Raw genomic sequence first — 19,649 nt, 5'->3', positions numbered from 1 at the left:
TCTCCACGGTTGGAACGCCACTGACTTCCTCCGACGTGGAAATGTCTCCCTCGGCGCGTGCTGGCGCCTCTCTCCACTATTTAATGCGCTCGCGGCTTAGCTAAATGCTATGATATTGTCAGATTAGAACGTCTGTGAACAGGTGCACGAGGGTTCCCGCCATTTTAATCTGCTGCTCTACACTTCTTTATGCCAAAGCTCCCTCTAGTGACGACTGGTTGTATGACAGACTGGGCAGCAGCTCCTGTCGAGGTCTCCTTTTTGGGCTAGCTGGCTCTCCCTTACCTGTAGAAGGGAAGGAAACTCTCACTCCTCTCTGTGGGTGAAGCTGCCTACCCCCCATATCTCTTTTGAACCCACAACTCCCAAAGTGGGGGTGGGGGGGGGGAGTGTTCCTGGTGCATACCCGCAGAAGAGATACCACGGTTGTTTTTAGAATCAAATACCTTTGCTTCAAATACCCAGTCATTACATTCTTTTTTATAATCCCTGTGAAACTCTGCTTGTCCTCTGGTCTGATTAGAGGGTGGTTCGAAAGTGGGCATTTGTCTCCCTCCCGTCTTTGTCGGCAGCTAGGTGTAAGGACTGGAGGGCCCTGCATGCTCTGCAGCTGTTTCGCTAAGGGCAAATCCTGCTTCTCCGCTGCTAATGCCTCTGTCAGGTTCCGGCATGCCCCTGCTTTAGAGCGGCCAGATCTGATGTGGCATCGGCTAGTTGCTGGCTTAACAAGTCAAATATACCTTGGGGACCTACTCACTCCTGGGGTTATTTTAGCTGAGTAAATAAATCATTTTGCTCTAGCTGCAGGTGGGACAGAGCTTTCTGTTAAGGTACCACTTCATTGCTGCTTTGTGCCAACCTTTCCTGCTGCTGAATGAATATATCCTCCTGCCTTTGTTTGCGAGTAGATCAGTCTGCCAGCACATGGTCAGTTCAGTGAGCCTATCAGGTGCTGAGTGCCTTTCTTCCTGCTCTTTCAAAAGTGCTTTCACTTCTTCAAGCTCCTGGGTCAAGGCATTATTCAAAGCTTTTGAAGACTTAATTTCAGCTTGACTAGTTACCTCTCTGTTTTACATAAGAACATAAGAACCTGCCATGCTGGGTCAGACTAAGGGTCCTTCAAGGCCAGCATCCTGTTTCCAACAGTGGCCAATCCAGGTCATAAGTACTTGGCAAGTTTCCAAACATTAGACAGATCACAAGCTGCTATTGCTTATTAATTACCGTAATAGCAGTTTATGGATTTAACCTCTAGGAACTTATCCAAAGCTTTTTTTAAACCCAGTTGCACTAACTGCTGTAACCACATCCTCTGGCAATGAATTCCAGAGCTTAACTATGTGCTGAGTGAAAAAGAATTTTCTCAGATTTGTTTTAAATGAGCTACATGCTAACTTCATGGAGTGCCCCCTGGTCCTTCTATTATCTGAGAGAGTAAATAACCGATTTACATTAACTTGTTCAAGTCCTTTCATGATTTTGTAGACTTCTATCAAATCCCCCCTCAGTCATCTCTTTTCCAAACTGAACAGCCCTAACTTTGACTTACCGGTGATCTTTCCAGTTGCCTCTCCAGTGCTGCATTTTGCATGTTTATAAAACTCAATTCTTACCTCCTGGGCTAGTTTCTGTAGTGTTTATCCTTCTCCTTTTGGGAGTAAGATTCCACAACTTCTTTCACTTCAGCTTTTAAATTTCCATTCTCTTGTTCTAATTTTGCATTAATAGCTAAAGTGTCTGAGGAGTTGTACTGAAACACCTGTTTTACTATGCTTATTACTCTTCGGTGCTCTCCTAAGGTTGCCAGAGATGTTTTAGCCTCTGTGAGAAGATTTTTAAGCATAATTCTGTAAAAGCTGCTTTTTGTCCCTAGTTCTGAGAATGTTTTCTGTACATTTTCTCTGACAGCTTCAATCTGTCGTTGAATATCCTCTTTCTTTCTAAGCTTATGCATTGCCTGAATTTCTAATTCGGCAACTTCCTGTGAATTCATATCCATAACTAAGGATGATCTGTGTAATAGACCTCTGTCTCAGGTTCTGGAATCCTCCATTTTATGTAGGGGTTAATTGCCTCTGCTTTTTTACCCCACTATATCTTTTTATTTATTTATTTATTTTATTTAAAAACTTTTCTATACCATTGCTAAGTTAAATACCATCGCAACGGTTTACATGTAGGCACATAGTTAATGTAGGTGAAAGTGTACTATAGTACATTCTAACAGGTGCCGTCAAAGGTTCGGTTAAAATATATCATTAGACATAGTCAATTAGCGAAGTAGTTCAAGACCAATTGTACCAAGGTACGTACACGGGTAGTTTTATCACACATAGTATTATAGTTATGCTTATTGTGTAGAGTTCATATACTAATCTACTGTAAAGTCCTGTGTGTCGGTGCCTTTCTGTCTTTCCTGAATAATTTCTCTCTATTCTCTCGTCTCTTTGTAAAATGCTTGTTTAAAAAGCCATGTTTTTAAACTTTTTTTGAATGCCTTAAGATCACTTTGTAGTCTGATCTCTGGAGGCATTGTGTTCCAGATTATTGGTCCTGCTAGTGATAGGGCTCTTTCTCTCACTTTTACCAGCAATTTAAGAAAATTAGAGACTTAAACCACTCCATTTGTCTTAGGTAATGAAAATCATTTTATTAGAGGTATGCGTCACTCTCAGGGGTTACCCTAATGACTTTGGAAATCAGGCACAGCCTTCTTACTAGTAACATTGCAACAGAAAAATAGTCAGTGGTAGCAAACATTAGAGAATTTGCAGTACAATAGTATACCAGCTTAGCCTAGACTTGCAGGAAAGGTGCTAAAGAAACCTAGCTAACTAACCCACTAAATAAAGCCAGGAGTTGAATCCCTTTTTCTCACCACTGCTGTGGATTCCAGCGACAACTGGATCCCATACTTGGGCTGTCTTTGCTCTCTGCTGGCCTCTAGAAATGCCCGAGCTGAAAGGGGCTCACTCTGTCACTCGAGAGCAACAAATTACTGTTTCAGTCCTTCTGCTAGGCAGATACCAGGGAAGTGTGGTGTTGAGTCTGCTGCTCTTCTGCATTAGTCTCTTTCAGCCCAGGTGAAGGGGAGGGCTGTTGGCACTGATGGGTCATATTTTCTTCTTTTTTTTTCCCCCATTTACATTTTTATTAACCAATGACAACATAAATAACAAATGCACAGCATCACTGTACAGAGCTAGTCTCAAACTGAAAACTACAAAATATGTAAGCAATAAATCTAGAGCTAACAAGACATCCCTAGTCAAGATCACTGTTACATTTAAACCAAGATATAACTTCTTCTTTAAATCCCCCACCCCCCACCCCCCTCCTCACCCCTTCCCCACACCTACCCGCAGCAATGAAAAAGGCTCCCTCAAATGATATATCTTACATATGATCCCTCGAAGGCCTTTATCTTGATATCAAACAGGAGATACCTACTGGAACATATCACAAAGGTATACGTAAGGAAAGCAAAACACAACCATCAGATAAACTCTACTTGACAGTAAAATGAATATTAATGAGGTGAAAGTAGAGGAGCCAGTAGGTAGAAAAAAATAAAAGTAAAAGGAAACATATATAAATAAGAACACACTAAGGCCTATCTTTTTGGCTGTGTTCTAGCCACGTGATGTAAATTGCCCAAATCTTCTCAAATCTGTTCAAGAAACCATTTTTGATAGCTGTTAGCTTCCCCATATAAAACATTCTATGCGGCCTACACTTAACTGATGACAGGCTAGATACCCCTTTCTGATGCCACTTACAAGCTAATTCACATTTAACGGCTATCAACACCTGCATCAAATCAATAACTTATATTCTAACTCACATAATGATTGATCTGGGATACCAAGCAGAAACAGTTTAGGAGCACACCTTACCATTGCCCCAGTGATCAATGAGAAAACAAATGAAATGATCTCACCTGCCAACTTCTTCACCTTGGGGCAATCCAGCCATAGATGAAAAAAAAGTCCCCCTTTCACCACATTCCTTCCAGCACATCTTATTAACTCCTAGGAACATCTTATGCAACTTACCTGGAGTGAGATACCATCTGAAAAGTATCTTGTACCCATTTTCCATTAAAGCTGAGGAGTTCTTCTTTACGGCCAAAAAACACTGGTTTTATTCTACATCCTCTAATGGAGTACCCAAATCCCTTTCCCAAGCTCTAATATGGGTAGGTTTGATCTTTAAGAATATAAGAACATGCCATACTGGGTCAGAACAAGGGTCCATCAAGCCCAGCATCCTGTTTCCAACAGTGGCCAATCCAGGCCATAAGAACCTGGCAAGTACCCAAAAACTAAGTCTATTCCATGTTACCGTTGCTAGTAATAGCAGTGGCTTTTCTCTAAGTCAACTTAATTAATAGCAGGTAATGGACTTCTCCTCCTAGAATTTATCCAATCCTTTTTTAAACACAGCTACACTAACTGCACCAACAACATCCTCTGGCAACAAATTCCAGAGTTTACTTGTGCGTTGAGTGAAAAAGAACTTTTTCCAATTAGTTTTAAATGTGCCACATGCTAACTTCCTGGAGTGCCCCCTAGTCTATTATCTGAAAGAGTAAATAACCAATTCACATCTACCCGTTCTACACCTCTCACGATTTTAAACACCTCTAGAATTTCCCCCCTCAGCCGTCTCGTCTCCAAGCTGAAAAGTCCTAACCTCTTTAGCCTTTCCTCATAGGGGAGTTGTTCCATTCCCTTTATCATTTTGGTCGCCCTTCTCTGTACCTTCTCCAATGAAACTATATCTTTTTTGAGATGCAGCAACCAGAATTGTTCACAGTATTCAAGGTGTGGTCTCACCATGGAGCGATACAGAGGCATTATGACATTTTCTGTTTTATTCACCATTCCCTTTCTAATAATTCCCAACATTCTGTTTGCATTTTTGACTGCTGCAGCACATTGAACCGATGATTTCAATGTGCTATCCACTATGACACTTAAATCTCTTTCTTGGGTGGTAGCTCCTAATATGGAACTTAACATTGTGTAACTATAGCATGGGTTATTTTTCTCTATATGCATCACCTTGCACTTATTAGAGATGAGCTTCATTTTTTTTCTACCGGGTCATTTATTGAGTCGGACGCTTTGGGGTAAAGTTTGTTTTTCCTCGGTTAGTTTTTTGGAAAAACGAACATAAACCGAAACGGGCCCAAAAAACGACGCGGGAAAACGAAGCTAAAAAAAACCCACCCCAAGCATTAACATTTACAATAATACATTAAATTCAATCCCCTCCCACCATCCCGATCCCTCCCCAAGACTTACTAACATCCCTGGTAGTCCAGCGGGGGTCCGGGAGCAATCTCCTGCACTCAGGCCGTCGGCTGCCAGTAATCAAAATGGCGCTGATAGCCTTTGACCTACTATGTCACAGGGGCTACCAGTGCCATTGGTCAGTCCCTGTCACATGGCCATCGGCGCCATCTTGTGCTCCTACCATGTGACAGGGGCTGACCAATGGCACCGGTAGCCTCTGTGACATAGTATGGGCAAAGGCTATCGGTGCCATTTTGATTACTGGCAGCCGACGACCCGAGTGCAGGAGATCGCTCCCGGACCCCCGCTGGACCACCAGGGACTTTTGGCAAGTCTTGGGGGGACAGGAGGGTCCCCCAAGACTTGCCAAAAGTCCCTGGTGGTCCCTGGACCCCCAAAGGAAGGAAAAGTCTACCGAGAGGGTATGGTAGACAGTATGTAACAGTTTGGGGGTCAAATGGGGGGGACTTCCTGCATTACTATTATTTATGGGGGGGGTAGCAGTGGTAGAGTGACACAATGTAAGATTATTTATTGGTGTGGGTCTTCTGGTGTTTTCTATGCTTCTTTGGCTTATATTTTACTATGATGGCCCTGCAAGTTCTTTCCCTTAATGTTTAGGGACTTAACACATTTAGGAAACATAGTCTCCTCTCACAGGAATTATCTCAATATAGAGTCTCTATAGCCTTGTTACAGGAGACTCATTTAAGGAAACGGCACAAACATGTGCTGTCTTTAAAGTAGTATCCTCATAAATATTTAGCTGACAGCACTAAGGGAGGCAAATATGTGGGTGCTGGTATTTTGGTGTCTAGACTGTTTACATTTGAGCTGCTCTCTCAAATGGCAGATCCTCAAGGAAGATTCTTAATGGTGAAAATCCAGGTGGGACAAGAGATCCATACCATCATAAATATCTATGCTCCCAATTCTGACCAGTTCTCATTTTTTACTGCCCTCGACAGAACCCTGTTGCCTAATGTGGAAGGGCTGCTAATTCTGGGGGGAGTCTAATTTTTCCCGCAGTTCCAAATTATATAACTCCTCTGGTGCTACTGGGTATGTCCATGGGGCAAGATGGGTGCTTAGTTCTCTGATGGCTAAATGGAGTGTAGTGGACATTTGGAGGCAATGTCATCCTACATCTCGGATGTATACCTTTTATTCCCATCCACATGGGACATATTCCTGTATAGATTATTTCCTGGTTGATAAACTGTTACAAAATCAGATGAGAGGATTGTTTTATATTTACCTGAGTCTGAGATGGGCCAACGATTCTGGCGGTTAAATGATAGCCATCTAAAGGGGGGGTCATCGCCGAGTGCAAGGGCACTGCTTCCTGATGCCTAGCCAGAGTTTTAGAAACTTGTGCAACTGTGCGAACCTTTGATGAGACCCCCTCAATTGTAAAATTAAGGCCAAAGGGGAATAGCCAACGATAACGCGCCTGCTGATTGCAAAACATTATGATGACGTCCTTAAATTCTCTCCCCCTGTGTATGGTGATAGGAGATAGGTCCTGAAAAATCTCTATTCTGTGTCCTTTCCAGGCAATCAGGTTGTGTTTTCGTGCCAGTATCAGTACTTTCTCCTTAATAGGAAACTCATGAAAGCAAGCTACAACGTCTCTTGGAAAATTACCACGTGGAGAGTCCAATGATCTGTGTACTGTCTCCAGCTGTACTCTCGGGACATCTCCATCTTGCTCTGCAAGGTCCAATTTCACAGTGCAAATACTATCAACTACGAGAAAGCAATCTCCAAATTCCGGCCCCTCCGGGACTCCCCTGAATCTCAGATTAGCTCCGCAGTCTATTTTCCAAGTCTTCTAATAAGTCACCCAAATCTTCTTGCAAGAGAGACAAATTATTGCTTTCTGTTTGGCACTGCGTCATCTCAGCCATGAAATCTTCCAGCCTGGCTTCAGCCTCCTCTACCCGGCTCCCCAGATCCAAGGTGTTGTTCTTCATCTCTGCCACAGTACTCACGATGTCCTTCTTAATCGCCAACATGTCATTTCTCAATTCTTTGAACCGCTGTTGGAATTCCTTCCTGGGGTGAGCCTCTCCTGCAATCGCAGGTAACAAGCCTCCCACATCCTCCAACTCCTCACTATCAATGGGCGCACCACATTGTAGGCCCTCCATCCTGTGCACAAGAACACCCGCAGAGGAAAACTGCTTCAGATCAGTTTTTTTCCTTTGTGATGCCATCAATACCTCTAACAGGCTCCACTTGCTCCCTGGCTGGAGCCAGATCACCTGGTAAACTGCTTAATTAAGGGGATGTTAGTGGATCAGATCGAGAGCAGCTGAATCAGACGGACATGGCCCTTGATGACATCACTTCTTCCCCCATGTGTTCTTCTTTGAATGGTTCCTCACCCTCAGTGCTTCATTCCCGCCATTTCTAAGAGCTTAAGATTGCATTATTCATTGATCTGATGCATATTCGGTGAATTCACAATTAAAAGTATGATTGACTGTGTTTTTGTGTGCTCTCTCAACAGTTCTTTGTCTTTGTCAATCCAGCTTCAGTCCAGGCCAAGACTATTCAGCTCAGTATGGCTGGCAGCTAACTGATAACACTTCTAGTGTGGATTGGTCTGAAGGCCATAAATCTGGGACCTAGAGTGTTCTTTCACACATATATATACACACACACAGCACCCATTGTCCTTCTGTTTTTCTCTGTGCTTACAGAGAATCTTCCTTACTTGCAAGCCTCTGTAAATCAGATAAGCTGGTCATGTACTAAGCTTGATCAGAAAAGCCTTTCATCTCTGCATCTTATTTATTTATTTATTTAAGTTTTTTTTATATACCAACATTCAGGACGCTAGTCCCATCATGCTGGTTCACAAGAAACAGGGGTGCAATAATAATAAAACTTTACAATTTGAACAATAGTGCAGAAAAAGCAGTTACATATAACAAGGAAATCAATAACTTGGAGTGAGAAGGAAAATGAAGATCAGATAATTATATATAAGTATAGATAGCATTGAATAAATAACATTTATTAACGTTATTACTAGCGAAGCGTGTTGATTGATGGGAGATTAAATAATGTTGGAGTTAGGAAATGCCTGCGTGAACAGCCACGTCTTGAGTTTTTTCTTGAATGTTGAGATGCTGGGTTCCATTCTAAGATCCGGGGGAATGGAGTTCCATAAAGTTGGACCGGCTGTGGAGAATGCCCGATCTCTAAGCGTGATGTGTCTGGTAGTTTTGGCTGGAGGTACTTGAAGTGAACCTTTGTAAGCATCTCTTGTCGGTCTTGTAGAGTGGTGTAATCGGAGGGGGATATGGAGATCGATTGGAGCTAATTGATGGATGTTTTTGAAAATGGTGAGAATGGCCTTGTAGATTATTCTGAAGTGTATGGGCAGCCAATGAAGGTCCATCAGGATAGGGGTTATGTGTTCTCTTCTCCTGGTGTTAGTGAGTATACGGGCGGAGGCATTTTGGACCATTTGCAATGGTTTGGTGTGTGATGAGGGGAGACCTAGCATGATGGTGTTACAATAGTCCAGCTTTGCGAAAATGATTGATTGTAGAATCGTTCTAAAGTCATGTGTGTGGAAGAGAGGTCGTATTCTTTTCAGCACTTGGAGCTTATAAAAGCAGTCTCTGGTGGTTTTGTTGATGTTGGCTTTCAGGTTTAGGTGATTGTCAATTAGAACTCCTAGGTCTCTTACTTGTGTAGTATTTGGTACGGTAGGATGGGTGAGTGTGAGGGAGCTGTTTTCTGGTGTGATGAGTAGAAGTTCCGTTTTTGATGAATTTAGTATCAGGTTGAGACTTGTGAGAAGCTGTTTGATATTTTGGAGGCAGGTTTCCCAGTGAGACAGAGTTTTTGCGAGTGACTCTTCGATGGGGATCAAGACCTGGATATCGTCTGCATAGAGGAAGTGTTTGAAATTGAGGTCGGTGAGAAGTTTACATAAGGGTAACAGATAAATGTTGAACAAGGTAGGAGACAGGGATGAGCCCTGAGGGACTCCTACTGACGCGGGGTGAAGAGAGGATTCTTTATTATGAATCTTAACCTTATATCCTCTGTTGCTGAGGAAGGTTCTGAACCATGATAGGGCAGTGCCTGAGATACCTATGGCTGTTAGTTGGTTGATGAGAAGGGAGTGATTAACCGTATCAAATGCAGACGAAAGGTCGAGTAGTATCAGAAGGAAGGCTTGTCCTTTGTCTAAGCCTAGGATGATGTGGTCAGTCATAGAGATGAGGAGGGCTTCTGTGCTTAAAGTTTTACGGAATCCGTATTGTGATGGGAATAGAAGGTTATTATCTTCAATGTAGTTTGAGAGTCGTGAGTTTACCAATTTTTCCATTATCTTGGCTATGAATGGGAGGTTGGCTATCGGTCTAAAGTTGTTAGAATCGTTTGGGTCGAGATTTGGTTTTTTGAGCAGGGGTTTGAGTGAGGCAAGTTTGAGGTTGTCAGGGTAGAATCCTTGTGTAAGGGAGCAATTTATGATATCTGCCAAGGTTTTGGAGATAGATTCTGGAATTGATAGTAGTAGTTTGGCTGGGATGTGATCTGAAGGGTGAGAGGAAGGTTTCATTTTCCTAAGAATTCCTTGGATCTCAATGGATGAAGTTGTGTCAAGTTCTTCTAACCGAGTGTAGTTGATTGAGGGTTGAGGAGTGGTTAGTGGAACAGTGGGGTTCGTGGGGAGCTGTGATAGAAGAGTATTGATTTTGTTGCTGAAGAATAGAGCTAATTCTTCCGCTTTCGATTGAGCTTGGTCATGAGCAATCTCTGGTTGGTTTAATTGTGTGAGGTTGGCTACATAGCTGAAGAGGGCTTTGGCATCGAATACAAGGTTGTGTATCTTCGAGGCGTAGTAGTCCCTCTTGGATCTTAAGGTGCTTGATTTGTATTGCTGCAGAGATGATTTGTAGATTGAAAGGGTGTTGGTTCCTGGGTTTTTGCGCCATTTAGCCTCATTTTGTCTTAGTTGGAGTTTGAGCTTTCTTAGTTCTGAAGAGAACCATGGCTGTCTTTTGGAGGAATTCTGGTGTGGTTTTTTGTAATAGGGGGGCATAGCTTGTTAGCTATAGTTTCGGTGATTGTATTCCATGATCGAAGCGCTGCGTTGGGATCTGTAAGGTCCAGTTGGTGGAGTAGTGGTGAAAGGTGATTGTTAAGGTCTTCTGGGGAGCAAGTTTTCCTGTAATTGAAGGAGGGCGAAGGAGTGCAAGCTGGGTTGGTATCTTTTATAGAGAATGAAGTTATGAGGTAGTGATCTGACCACGGGACCTTAGTGCAATTTGGGATAGATGCGGGCTTGATTGCAGCGTTAACGAAGATCAGGTCTAGCGTGTGGCCAGCTTTGTGGGTAGGTTTGTTAACTAATTGAGTGAAGCCTAGTGCTGTGAAGGCTGTGAGAAGTGTTTCACAGTTAGGTGATAGGGTAGGGTTATCAACGTGCATGTTGAAATCACCTAGAATGATAGCTGGTAAGTCAAAGTTGATGAGGGAGGAGGTTAGTTCGACCAGTGGTGAAGCATCTGATTCCAAGAGTCCTGGGGGAGCATATACGAGAAGGATTTGGAGCTTGTCTGAGGTGAAGAAGCCGAATTCAAGTTTTGAATTGGAATTGGATTGATGTAGAGAGAATCTGAGGTCCTTTTTAGTTGCTAGAAGAATACCTCCTCCCTTTTTTTTTTGATGAGGAAGCGAGAAGAAGTCGTAAGCCTCTGTAGGTAGTTGATTAATTATTGCTGTGTCTGATGGTTTTAACCAAGTTTCAGTGATTGCACATATCTCCGGTTTCACGTCGGTGAGGTAGTCATTTAAGATTACAGACTTCTTCGTTAGAGATTGGGCATTGAAAAGGCTTAAAGAGAAAAGGGTGAGGCCTAGAAGTTGCGTGGAAGGAGTGATCAAAGTTGAAGAGAGGGATTTAAGGTTGTGTTGTTGGGCATGTCGGAAAGAAATTCTTTTAGGTGGTGTATAATGTTGAAGAATTGGAATTGTGAAAAATGGGGCCATTTGTAGGGACTATGTTGCGAGGTTAGAATGATTAAGAAGGAGGGGCTATGTGGAAGTTGGAGGCTTGTATGTGCAGGTTTGATGAAAGCTAGAGGCTTGCAGGGGATGGTGTATGAGTACTTGAAGCTTGCAGGTGGGTCATGAAGAGTGCTAGAAGCTTGTAGGTGAGGCTGGATGACTGCTGTAAATTTGCAGGTAAGGCTGTATGAATGCTGGAAGCTAGCAGGTGAGGCTGGCTGGATGCTGGGAGCTTGCCGGTGAGGCTGGCTGGATGCTGGATGCTTGCCGGTGAGGCTGGCTGGATGCTGGAAGCTTGCCGGTGAGAATGGATGAGTGTTTGTAGCTTGCATGTGAGAATGGATGAGTGTTTGTAGCTTGCATGTGAGGATGGAGGAGTGTTTGTAGCTTGCAGGTGAGGCTGGAAGAATGCTGGAAGCTTGTAGAGGAGGCTGGAAGAATGCTGGAAGCTTGCAGGTGAGTCTGGATGAATGCTGGAAGCTTGCAGGTGAGGCTGCAGGTGAGAAGGGTGAATGGATCGAGGTTCGGGTGCAGAGGTAGCGAGGTTGTACGACTGGCGTTCTGACAGGGTGAGAGTCTTATTGTAGGTGTCTGTTACGACGCTGTAGAGACTGGGATGGATGAGGTTGGTTGAGAGGGGCTTATTCCATACGGCTGAATCGGTAGGCTCCGTACCTTTGCTAGCTGCTACCTTTGTTGTAGATTTAGGTTATTCCGCGGGTATGGCTCGGGGCCTACTCGGGGCTCTACGAAGGGGCAAGACAAAGGGGCAGGCCCCTTTGTCGCGCTCCTTAGGCGCGCGACGCACGGCGCGTGGCGCCGGTCTGACTCAGATTTAAAGCCCCTCTGGGCTGGCTCCTATTGGAGGCTTGCTTCGGCGGGCGGGGCTTCCGATCGCGGCGATTTTTGGCGCGGAGAAAAGTTAGCAAAAGCTTAATTTTAAACTTAACTTTTGCCTCGCTGTCTGCGCTGGGCCTCCTGGGTGAGGAGGGTGATTTTTCAAACCTTCCCCCGGCGGGGCTCGGCGCCGATTGCGCAGGTCTTAACAGCAAGCGGCAGCAGCGTTGGAAAGGAGATGGCGTCGGTCTGACTCAGATTTAAAGCCCCTCTGGGCTGGCTCCTATTGGAGGCTTGCTTCGGCGGGAGGGGCTTCCGATCGCGGCGATTTTTTGGCGCGGAGAAAAGTTAGCAAAAGCTTAATTTTAAACTTAACTTTTGCCTCGCTGTCTGCGCTGGGCCTCCTGGGTGAGGAGGGTGATTTTTCAAACCTTCCCCCGGCGGGGCTCGGCGCCGATTGCGCAGGTCTTAACAGCAAGCGGCAGCAGCGTTGGAAAGGAGATGGCGTCGGTCTGACTCAGATTTAAAGCCCCTCTGGGCTGGCTCCTATTGGAGGCTTGCTTCGGCGGGAGGGGCTTCCGATCGCGGCGATTTTTGGCGCGGAGAAAAGTTAGCAAAAGCTTAATTTTAAACTTAACTTTTGCCTCGCTGTCTGCGCTGGGCCTCCTGGGTGAGGAGGGTGATTTTTCAAACCTTCCCCCGGCGGGGCTCGGCGCCGATTGCGCAGGTCTTAACAGCAAGCGGCAGCAGCGTTTTCCCATCTTGCTGTAGAGAGCAATACAGGCCAATGTTCATTTTTGCTTATATCAGAGAATCCATCTTGGCTGCTTTTAAGTGAAATTTGGAGTTCTCCCTACAGAGGAAAAGTTCATAAATCACTATTATCCATGTAGATTTGGGGAAGCCAATGTTGTCTATCCCTGTTATGAGCAAGAAGGATTGGGTTTATTCTTTAGGATCTGATGTGTACTTGTTACCTGGACGGGCCACTGTTGGAGACAGGATGTTTGAACTGGACCTTCCAGCATGGCATGTTCTTAAGTGTAGACATTTAAGTGCAGAATTTGGGATTTACCATCAAGAAATTTCTATATAAGGTAAAACATTTTGAGCTTGAGTTGTCAAGAGGTTTCCCATATCAGTAAAATCCTGGATAAATCAGACCATCTTGATTTATATTGCCCGGGGCTTGTCCCATAGCAATTTTCATTGAACAAGGATGGGCCTTGCTGTCCTTAACTGCTGTTATAACCTAGGTCTGTATGGCATTAATTTTATTGTGCTCTGACCTGATGAAGAGAGAGTAGTTCTCCAAAGCTGGTCAGAAATGCATTGAGAGGATGGTTTTCAAACTGTGCACATGGGGACAAAGTCCATGGGAACTTTATACCCATGGACTTTGCCCACGTTTTCAAGCAAGTTTGTATACTTTCACTTTGAAATGTGCTGTGTGTAGAAAACTACCCATGGACATTGACATCTGCTCTTCCTCTGAGTACTTTTTAAATGGAAGATAATGTACATAGATTTGAAAATGCAATCTCCATTCCTCCAGACCTATGCACACATGCTTGACAGGGCTGGTGCTTCCATTAGGCAAACAAGGTAGTCGCCTAGAGCACCAAAATTTGGGAGGCGGCAAAATCCAGCCAGTGCGAGACTCAGAGGGATGCTGTGCCATGCTGACTACTTCTTAGTTTCCCATACACTAAGTTCAGGTTTTTGTTTTGTTTTTGTTTTGTTTATTTAGATGGGCTTTTATTATATTTTATTTATGTTATGTTGTGTATTATCTGATTGCCTTGAATTTTATGTACGTTTTTATTGTAAACCGTTTTAATTCTTTGAATTGTAAAAGCGGTATACAAACATTTTTAAATAAATAAATAATAAAATGTCAGAGTAAATACTGTCAAAGAATGGAATGTTGTACTGATATCAGTACGTACGTTGGAAGAGAGGGGTGCATGACTTAAGGTTTGCCTATGCGTCAAATACTCTCGCACCAGCCCTGATCCTCAGGAACACTTCCGCTTCATGTGCATAAAACAATGCCAAAAGAGATACCCAGCAAAAAATTATAAAGACACAAACGTGAAGAAAAGATTTTTGTCTTTTTTTTTCATTATACTGTCTTAAGCTGCTAAGTCTTAAGCTGAATCACTTTTTAAATGGTTATAAACTTCAAAATCATTAATCTTGAAAAATTATTGCCACCAATAAAAAGGTTTTCTTGATTTCAAAATCCTCTCTCATGTGTGTTTATATTAATGCAGCAAAATGCACTTAAATATGTTACTTTTTTGAAAATGTTTTAAAGGAACTTGCTCATTGGATAGTACTGAAAAACCATATTAGAAGCATACCATGTTGGCAATCATACCAAAATTACAAAAAATGCCCCCATTCAATAAAGGCATTCAGTTCCAGACATCCTAATTCATGAATCCAACATTGTTCTCTTTGGACTAAGATTCTCTGTCGATCACCACCACATGGGTGTTTAACAATGATGTCTAGGGATGTGAATCGTGTCCTCGATCGTCTTAACGATTGATTTCGGCTGGGAGGGGGAGGGAATCGTATTGTTGCCGTTTGGGGGGGTAAAATATCGTGAAAAATCGAAAAATCGAAAAATCGCAAAACCGGCACATTAAAACCCCCTAAAACCCACACCCGACCCTTTAAATTAAATCCCCCACCCTCCCGAACCCCCCCCCAAATGACTTAAATAACCTGCGGGTCCAGCGGCGGTCCGGAACGGCAGCGGTCCGGAACGGGCTCCTGCTCCTGAATCTTGTTGTCTTCAGCCGGCGCCATTTTCCAAAATGGCGCCGAAAAATGGCGGCGGCCATAGACGAACACGATTGGACGGCAGGAGGTCCTTCCGGACCCCCGCTGGACTTTTGGCAAGTCTCGTGGGGGTCAGGAGGCCCCCCACAAGCTGGCCAAAAGTTCCTGGAGGTCCAGCGGGGGTCAGGGAGCGATTTCCCGCCGCGAATCGTTTTCGTACGGAAAATGGCGCCGGCAGGAGATCGACTGCAGGAGGTCGTTCAGCGAGGGTTCCGGCGCCTCGCTGAACAACCTCCTGCAGTCGATCTCCTGCCGGCGCCATTTTCCGTACGGAAAATGGCGCCGGCCATACGCGTATGGCCGGCGCCATTTTCTGTACGAAAACGATTCGCGGCGGGAAATCGCTCCCTGACCCCCGCTGGACCTCCAGGAACTTTTGGCCAGCTTGTGGGGGGCCTCCTGACCCCCATGAGACTTGCCAAAAGTCCAGCGGGGGGTCCGGAAGGACCTCCTGCCGTCCAATCGTGTTCGTCTATGGCCGCCGCCATTTTTCGGCGCAATTTTGGAAAATGGCGCCGGCTGAAGACAACAAGATTCAGGAGCAGGAGCCCGTTCCGGACCGCTGCCGTTCTGGACCGCCGCTGGACCCGCAGGTTATTTAAGTCATTTGGGGGGGGTTCGGGAGGGTGGGGGATTTAATTTAAAGGGTCGGGGGTGGGTTTTAGGGGGTTTTAGTGTGCCGGCTCACGATTCTAACGATTTATAACGATAAATCGTTAGAATCTCTATTGTATTGTGTTCCATAACGGTTTAAGACGATATTAAAATTATCGGACGATAATTTTAATCGTCCTAAAACGATTCACATCCCTAATGATGTCTATAGCAAAAAAATCTGAGCTGTGTGAAAGAATGAGGTTCTTTTATGTAGCGTTCCACAAGGGGTGCTTCAGTCTCCCCTGATGCTTAAAACAGCTGCGGTGTTCTGAAATTCTGGTCCTGAGATATCTTGATGTTTTCCCAGCATAAATTTTGTCACATGGACATAGTACTACATAAACAACGTGTCAATGAACAATTTGTGTACTGACGTAAAACATATATTTTCTGGGTTGTTGGATGTATGAATTCCTTAAAAGATATGGTCACCCTCACAAGCACAGCATAATCTGCACTTGAAATGTCCGATTTCTCACTCCTTGCCCGATCCTGATCACATTCCACATAAAACCAAATCAATGGTCTACTGGTCATATATTTCAAACACTTCACACTTGTACTGAATACACTCTTGTGAATTCAACTCTTTTTTTAACAATATTTATGTAGGATCGACACTCAATGGGCTCAATAAATAAGTTGAAAGTCCACTTTACTGAATTCTATTTTTTCAACATATGTAAAAACTTTTTTTTGTAAATATATGTAAATTCCTCTTTTCAAAATGTTACTCCAAAACAATGTTCCAATCACTCCACACAGTTTTCTTTTTCAAGTGAGCTTCACACAATAACCATATTTATCTTGTCATACAATGGTCGGATCGGGGCATTTTGAAAAGAGGAATTTACGTATATTTACAAAAAAAAAGTTTTTACATATGTTGAAAAAATAGAATAAAGTAAAGTGGACTTTCAACTTATAGAGGCTTTTACAATTTTTTGAGCCCATTCCGGGTCAGTCCTACATAAATATTGTTAAAAAAAAAAGAGTTAAATTCACAAGAGAGTATACCATACAAGCGTTTGAAATATATGACCATTGGTTTGGTTTTATGAGCCTTAGACTGTGAGGATCTCTGGAATACAGTGTATTGGTCTTATTGGAGCACATTCCACATAAGCCAGACAATGTTTCTTTCAAATTTTCACCCCTTTCAAAAACTGAAGCAAAGCTTCTTTTCTCAAAAAATAGAATTCAATTGCAAAATATTCCATTTTTTCCCTGAAAACATGACAAAAGAGAAGGACTGTTCGAATATCATAGGACAGTTGTGAAGATGTCATCGGGTCAGCTATGAGCACCCCATTTGTGCCATCTTAGGCAAACTATGTATGAGTTTGAGAAGCAGTGGATAGAACATTCTCCGTTTCAAGAGAATATTGCCATCTGGAAGAGATACATAGACAATGTGTTTATGTTGTGGAGGAGAAAAGAAGATTTGCTTCAGTTTTTGAAGGGGTAAACATAGATTGTTTGTCGACACGTTGTTTATGTAGTACTTTGTCCATGTGACAAAATTTATGTTGGAAAAACATCAAGATATCTCAGGACAAGAAATTCGGAACACTGCAACTGTTTTAAGCATCAGCGGAGACAGAAGCACCCTTTGTGGCACGCTACATAAAAGAGTCTCGTTTTTTCACACAGCTCAGATTTTATGCCATAGACATCATCATTAAGCACCCGCGTGGTGGTGATAGAGGGAGAACATTGGATTCATGTCTGGAACTGAATGCCTTTATTGAATGGATACATTTTTTGTAATTTTGATATGATTGGCAACATGGTATGCTTCTAATATGGTTTTCAGAACTACCCAATGAGCAAGTTCCTTTTTTGGTTCAAATAGGTTTTAATCAATAAGATCGCTCAATGTGGAAGAAAGTGATTGGACAATTTTCCATTAAAAGATTCAATGAAGAGCTGCTTACAGCTTTTTCCAGGATGTGTAGACATTAGCATAACCGTCAAATGTTTGATGTTTAAATAATGCACATTTGTGGTGAGTTTCTATTGGAATAAAAAGGTAATCTATAATATTTATTCACTCATTTGATGTTTTATTTTTTTCGTTTTAGTTCATCCACCCAAGAAATGTATAAAGTAGCATCGAAGACAACTCCCTGAGTCAATGCGAATGGGTGAAACGCTCAGCGTCAGAGCGATTCATTCTTATGGGACTCTTGAACGATTTGATAAGCATGGGGGTAGATTTTCCACTGTGCGCGCGCTTCCTGGATTGTGCACATAGATGTGCAGATTTTCTAACCTGTGCGCGCCAGCATGTGAGGTTTTTTTTTAACTTTGTTTCACAGCTTACTTCAGCTCTGGCTGCCGGCATACGAGTTTTCAGAACAGCGAGCAATGGCGCTGCCCTGGCCTGCCCCTTTGAAGAGGCCTGGCAATTATTCGCGTACCGGCGTTTACGTGCGTGGCCGGGCCTCTTCGAAAATTCACCTGGCGCATGCGAGGCCTGGCCTCGCACATAAACGCTGTATTTTATACGCGTAGGGCTTTGAAAATCGCCCTTAAGTGTACTTTTACAATAAATTTATAGAGGCTTTGAGTGCATTCAAATTACTAATTTATTTAAGTAGATGATTTAAAAATTTAAAACTTTTTCTAAAAAATAACATATTTAAGTGCATTTTGCTGCTCCAGTATAAACCCTCATGAAAGATGATTTTGAAATCAAGCAAAAAACGTTTCTGGTGGCAGTGATTCACACAGAGGTTTTTCAAGACTAATGATTTTACACTTTACACCCATTTCAAAAGTGATTCAGCTTCAGGATGCTCATCTGAAGTCTTTTTCCTCTGTATAAAAAAGTACAAGTTAAAAGACAAAAAGTCAGTAGAAAGAAAGAAAGACAAAAATCTTTGCATCACCATTGTGTTTCTGTGTCTCTTTTGGGTGTTTCTAATTATAGTCCATGATCTCTGTTATTTTGCTGACATAAAACGATGCCTGCACTTTTGGCCACTTTGGCGCAGTTTCCAGCTGGCTGATTTAGGTAGGTAAATCACATTTTATCTATGTAAATGGCTTTGAAAATTGATCTGTATTTTTTCCATTTGCAGATAATGCAGCTCTTTATTTGTCATTGAAGTATTCCAGTTTTAAAGCTCTCACTAATGAAATGCATGGAAAAATTTTACAAGAGGTAAGACGCTGCTCTAACCCCAAATGTCACTGTTAGGATTCCAGATGATTTATTGATATCTTAAAAGATATCTTAAAAAATATCATCCCTGAAGCACAGTCCAGATGTATTCCACACATCAAGAAAGGTGGAAGGAAGACAAAACGATTACCGGCATGTTTAAAAGGTAGGGTGAAAGAGACTATTTTAGCCAAAAGATCTTCATTCAAAAATTGGAAGAAGGATCCAACAGAAGAAAATAGGATAAAGCATAAGTGTTGGCAAGTTAAATGTAAGACATTGATAAGACAGGCTGAGTGAATTTGAAAAGAAGTTGGCTATAGAGGCAAAAACTCACAGTAACATTGTTTTTTAATATATCAGAAGTAAAAAGCCTGCAAGGGAGTCAGTTGGACCGTTAGATGATCGAGAGGTTAAAGGGGCACTTAGAGAAGATAAGGCCATCGCGAAAAGATTAAACGATTTCTTTGCTTCGGTGTTTACTGAAGAGGATGTTGGAGAGATATTTGTTCCAGCACAATGGATGATTTTAATGATAGGTTAGACTACTGCAACTCACTATTCTTAGGCCTACCCACAAATATCACAAGACCATTGCAACTTCTGCAGAATTCTGCAGTTAGACTCTTGACAGGTACTAGAAGGTCCGAACATATCACCCCAATATTAAAAGAACTTCACTGGCTACCGGTCAAATACAGGGCCCAGCATAAAATTGTGTCCCTAATTCACAAAACCCTCTACAATGAAAAAATTGAATGGCTAACTTCATCACTTCACTTCCACATCCCCTC

At 42.9% G+C, this 19,649-nt stretch overlaps 1 protein-coding gene across 4 annotated transcripts in view; it reads left to right on the top strand.

Moving 5' to 3' along the window:
- The window catches only part of LOC115098948 (receptor-type tyrosine-protein phosphatase beta-like), a 101,060-nt gene that overhangs the window by 71,002 nt on the left and 10,409 nt on the right, over positions 1 to 19,649 (top strand). For 3 of the 4 annotated variants that reach the window (XM_029616093.1, XM_029616094.1, XM_029616095.1), the window contains one exon: positions 18,773 to 18,855. In XM_029616093.1, the coding sequence (XP_029471953.1) occupies positions 18,773 to 18,855 (83 nt within the window). Of the gene's footprint in view, positions 1 to 17,770; positions 17,900 to 18,772; positions 18,859 to 19,649 lie in introns of those variants that run through there. The other variant, XR_003858646.1, reaches the window with a different exon arrangement.

This window comes from Rhinatrema bivittatum, chromosome 9, assembly GCF_901001135.1.
Source record: "Rhinatrema bivittatum chromosome 9, aRhiBiv1.1, whole genome shotgun sequence".
Classification (NCBI taxonomy): Eukaryota; Metazoa; Chordata; class Amphibia; order Gymnophiona; family Rhinatrematidae; genus Rhinatrema; species Rhinatrema bivittatum.
Note: the sequence above shows the minus strand (reverse complement) of the source record. Positions and strands in the feature narration are given on the sequence as shown.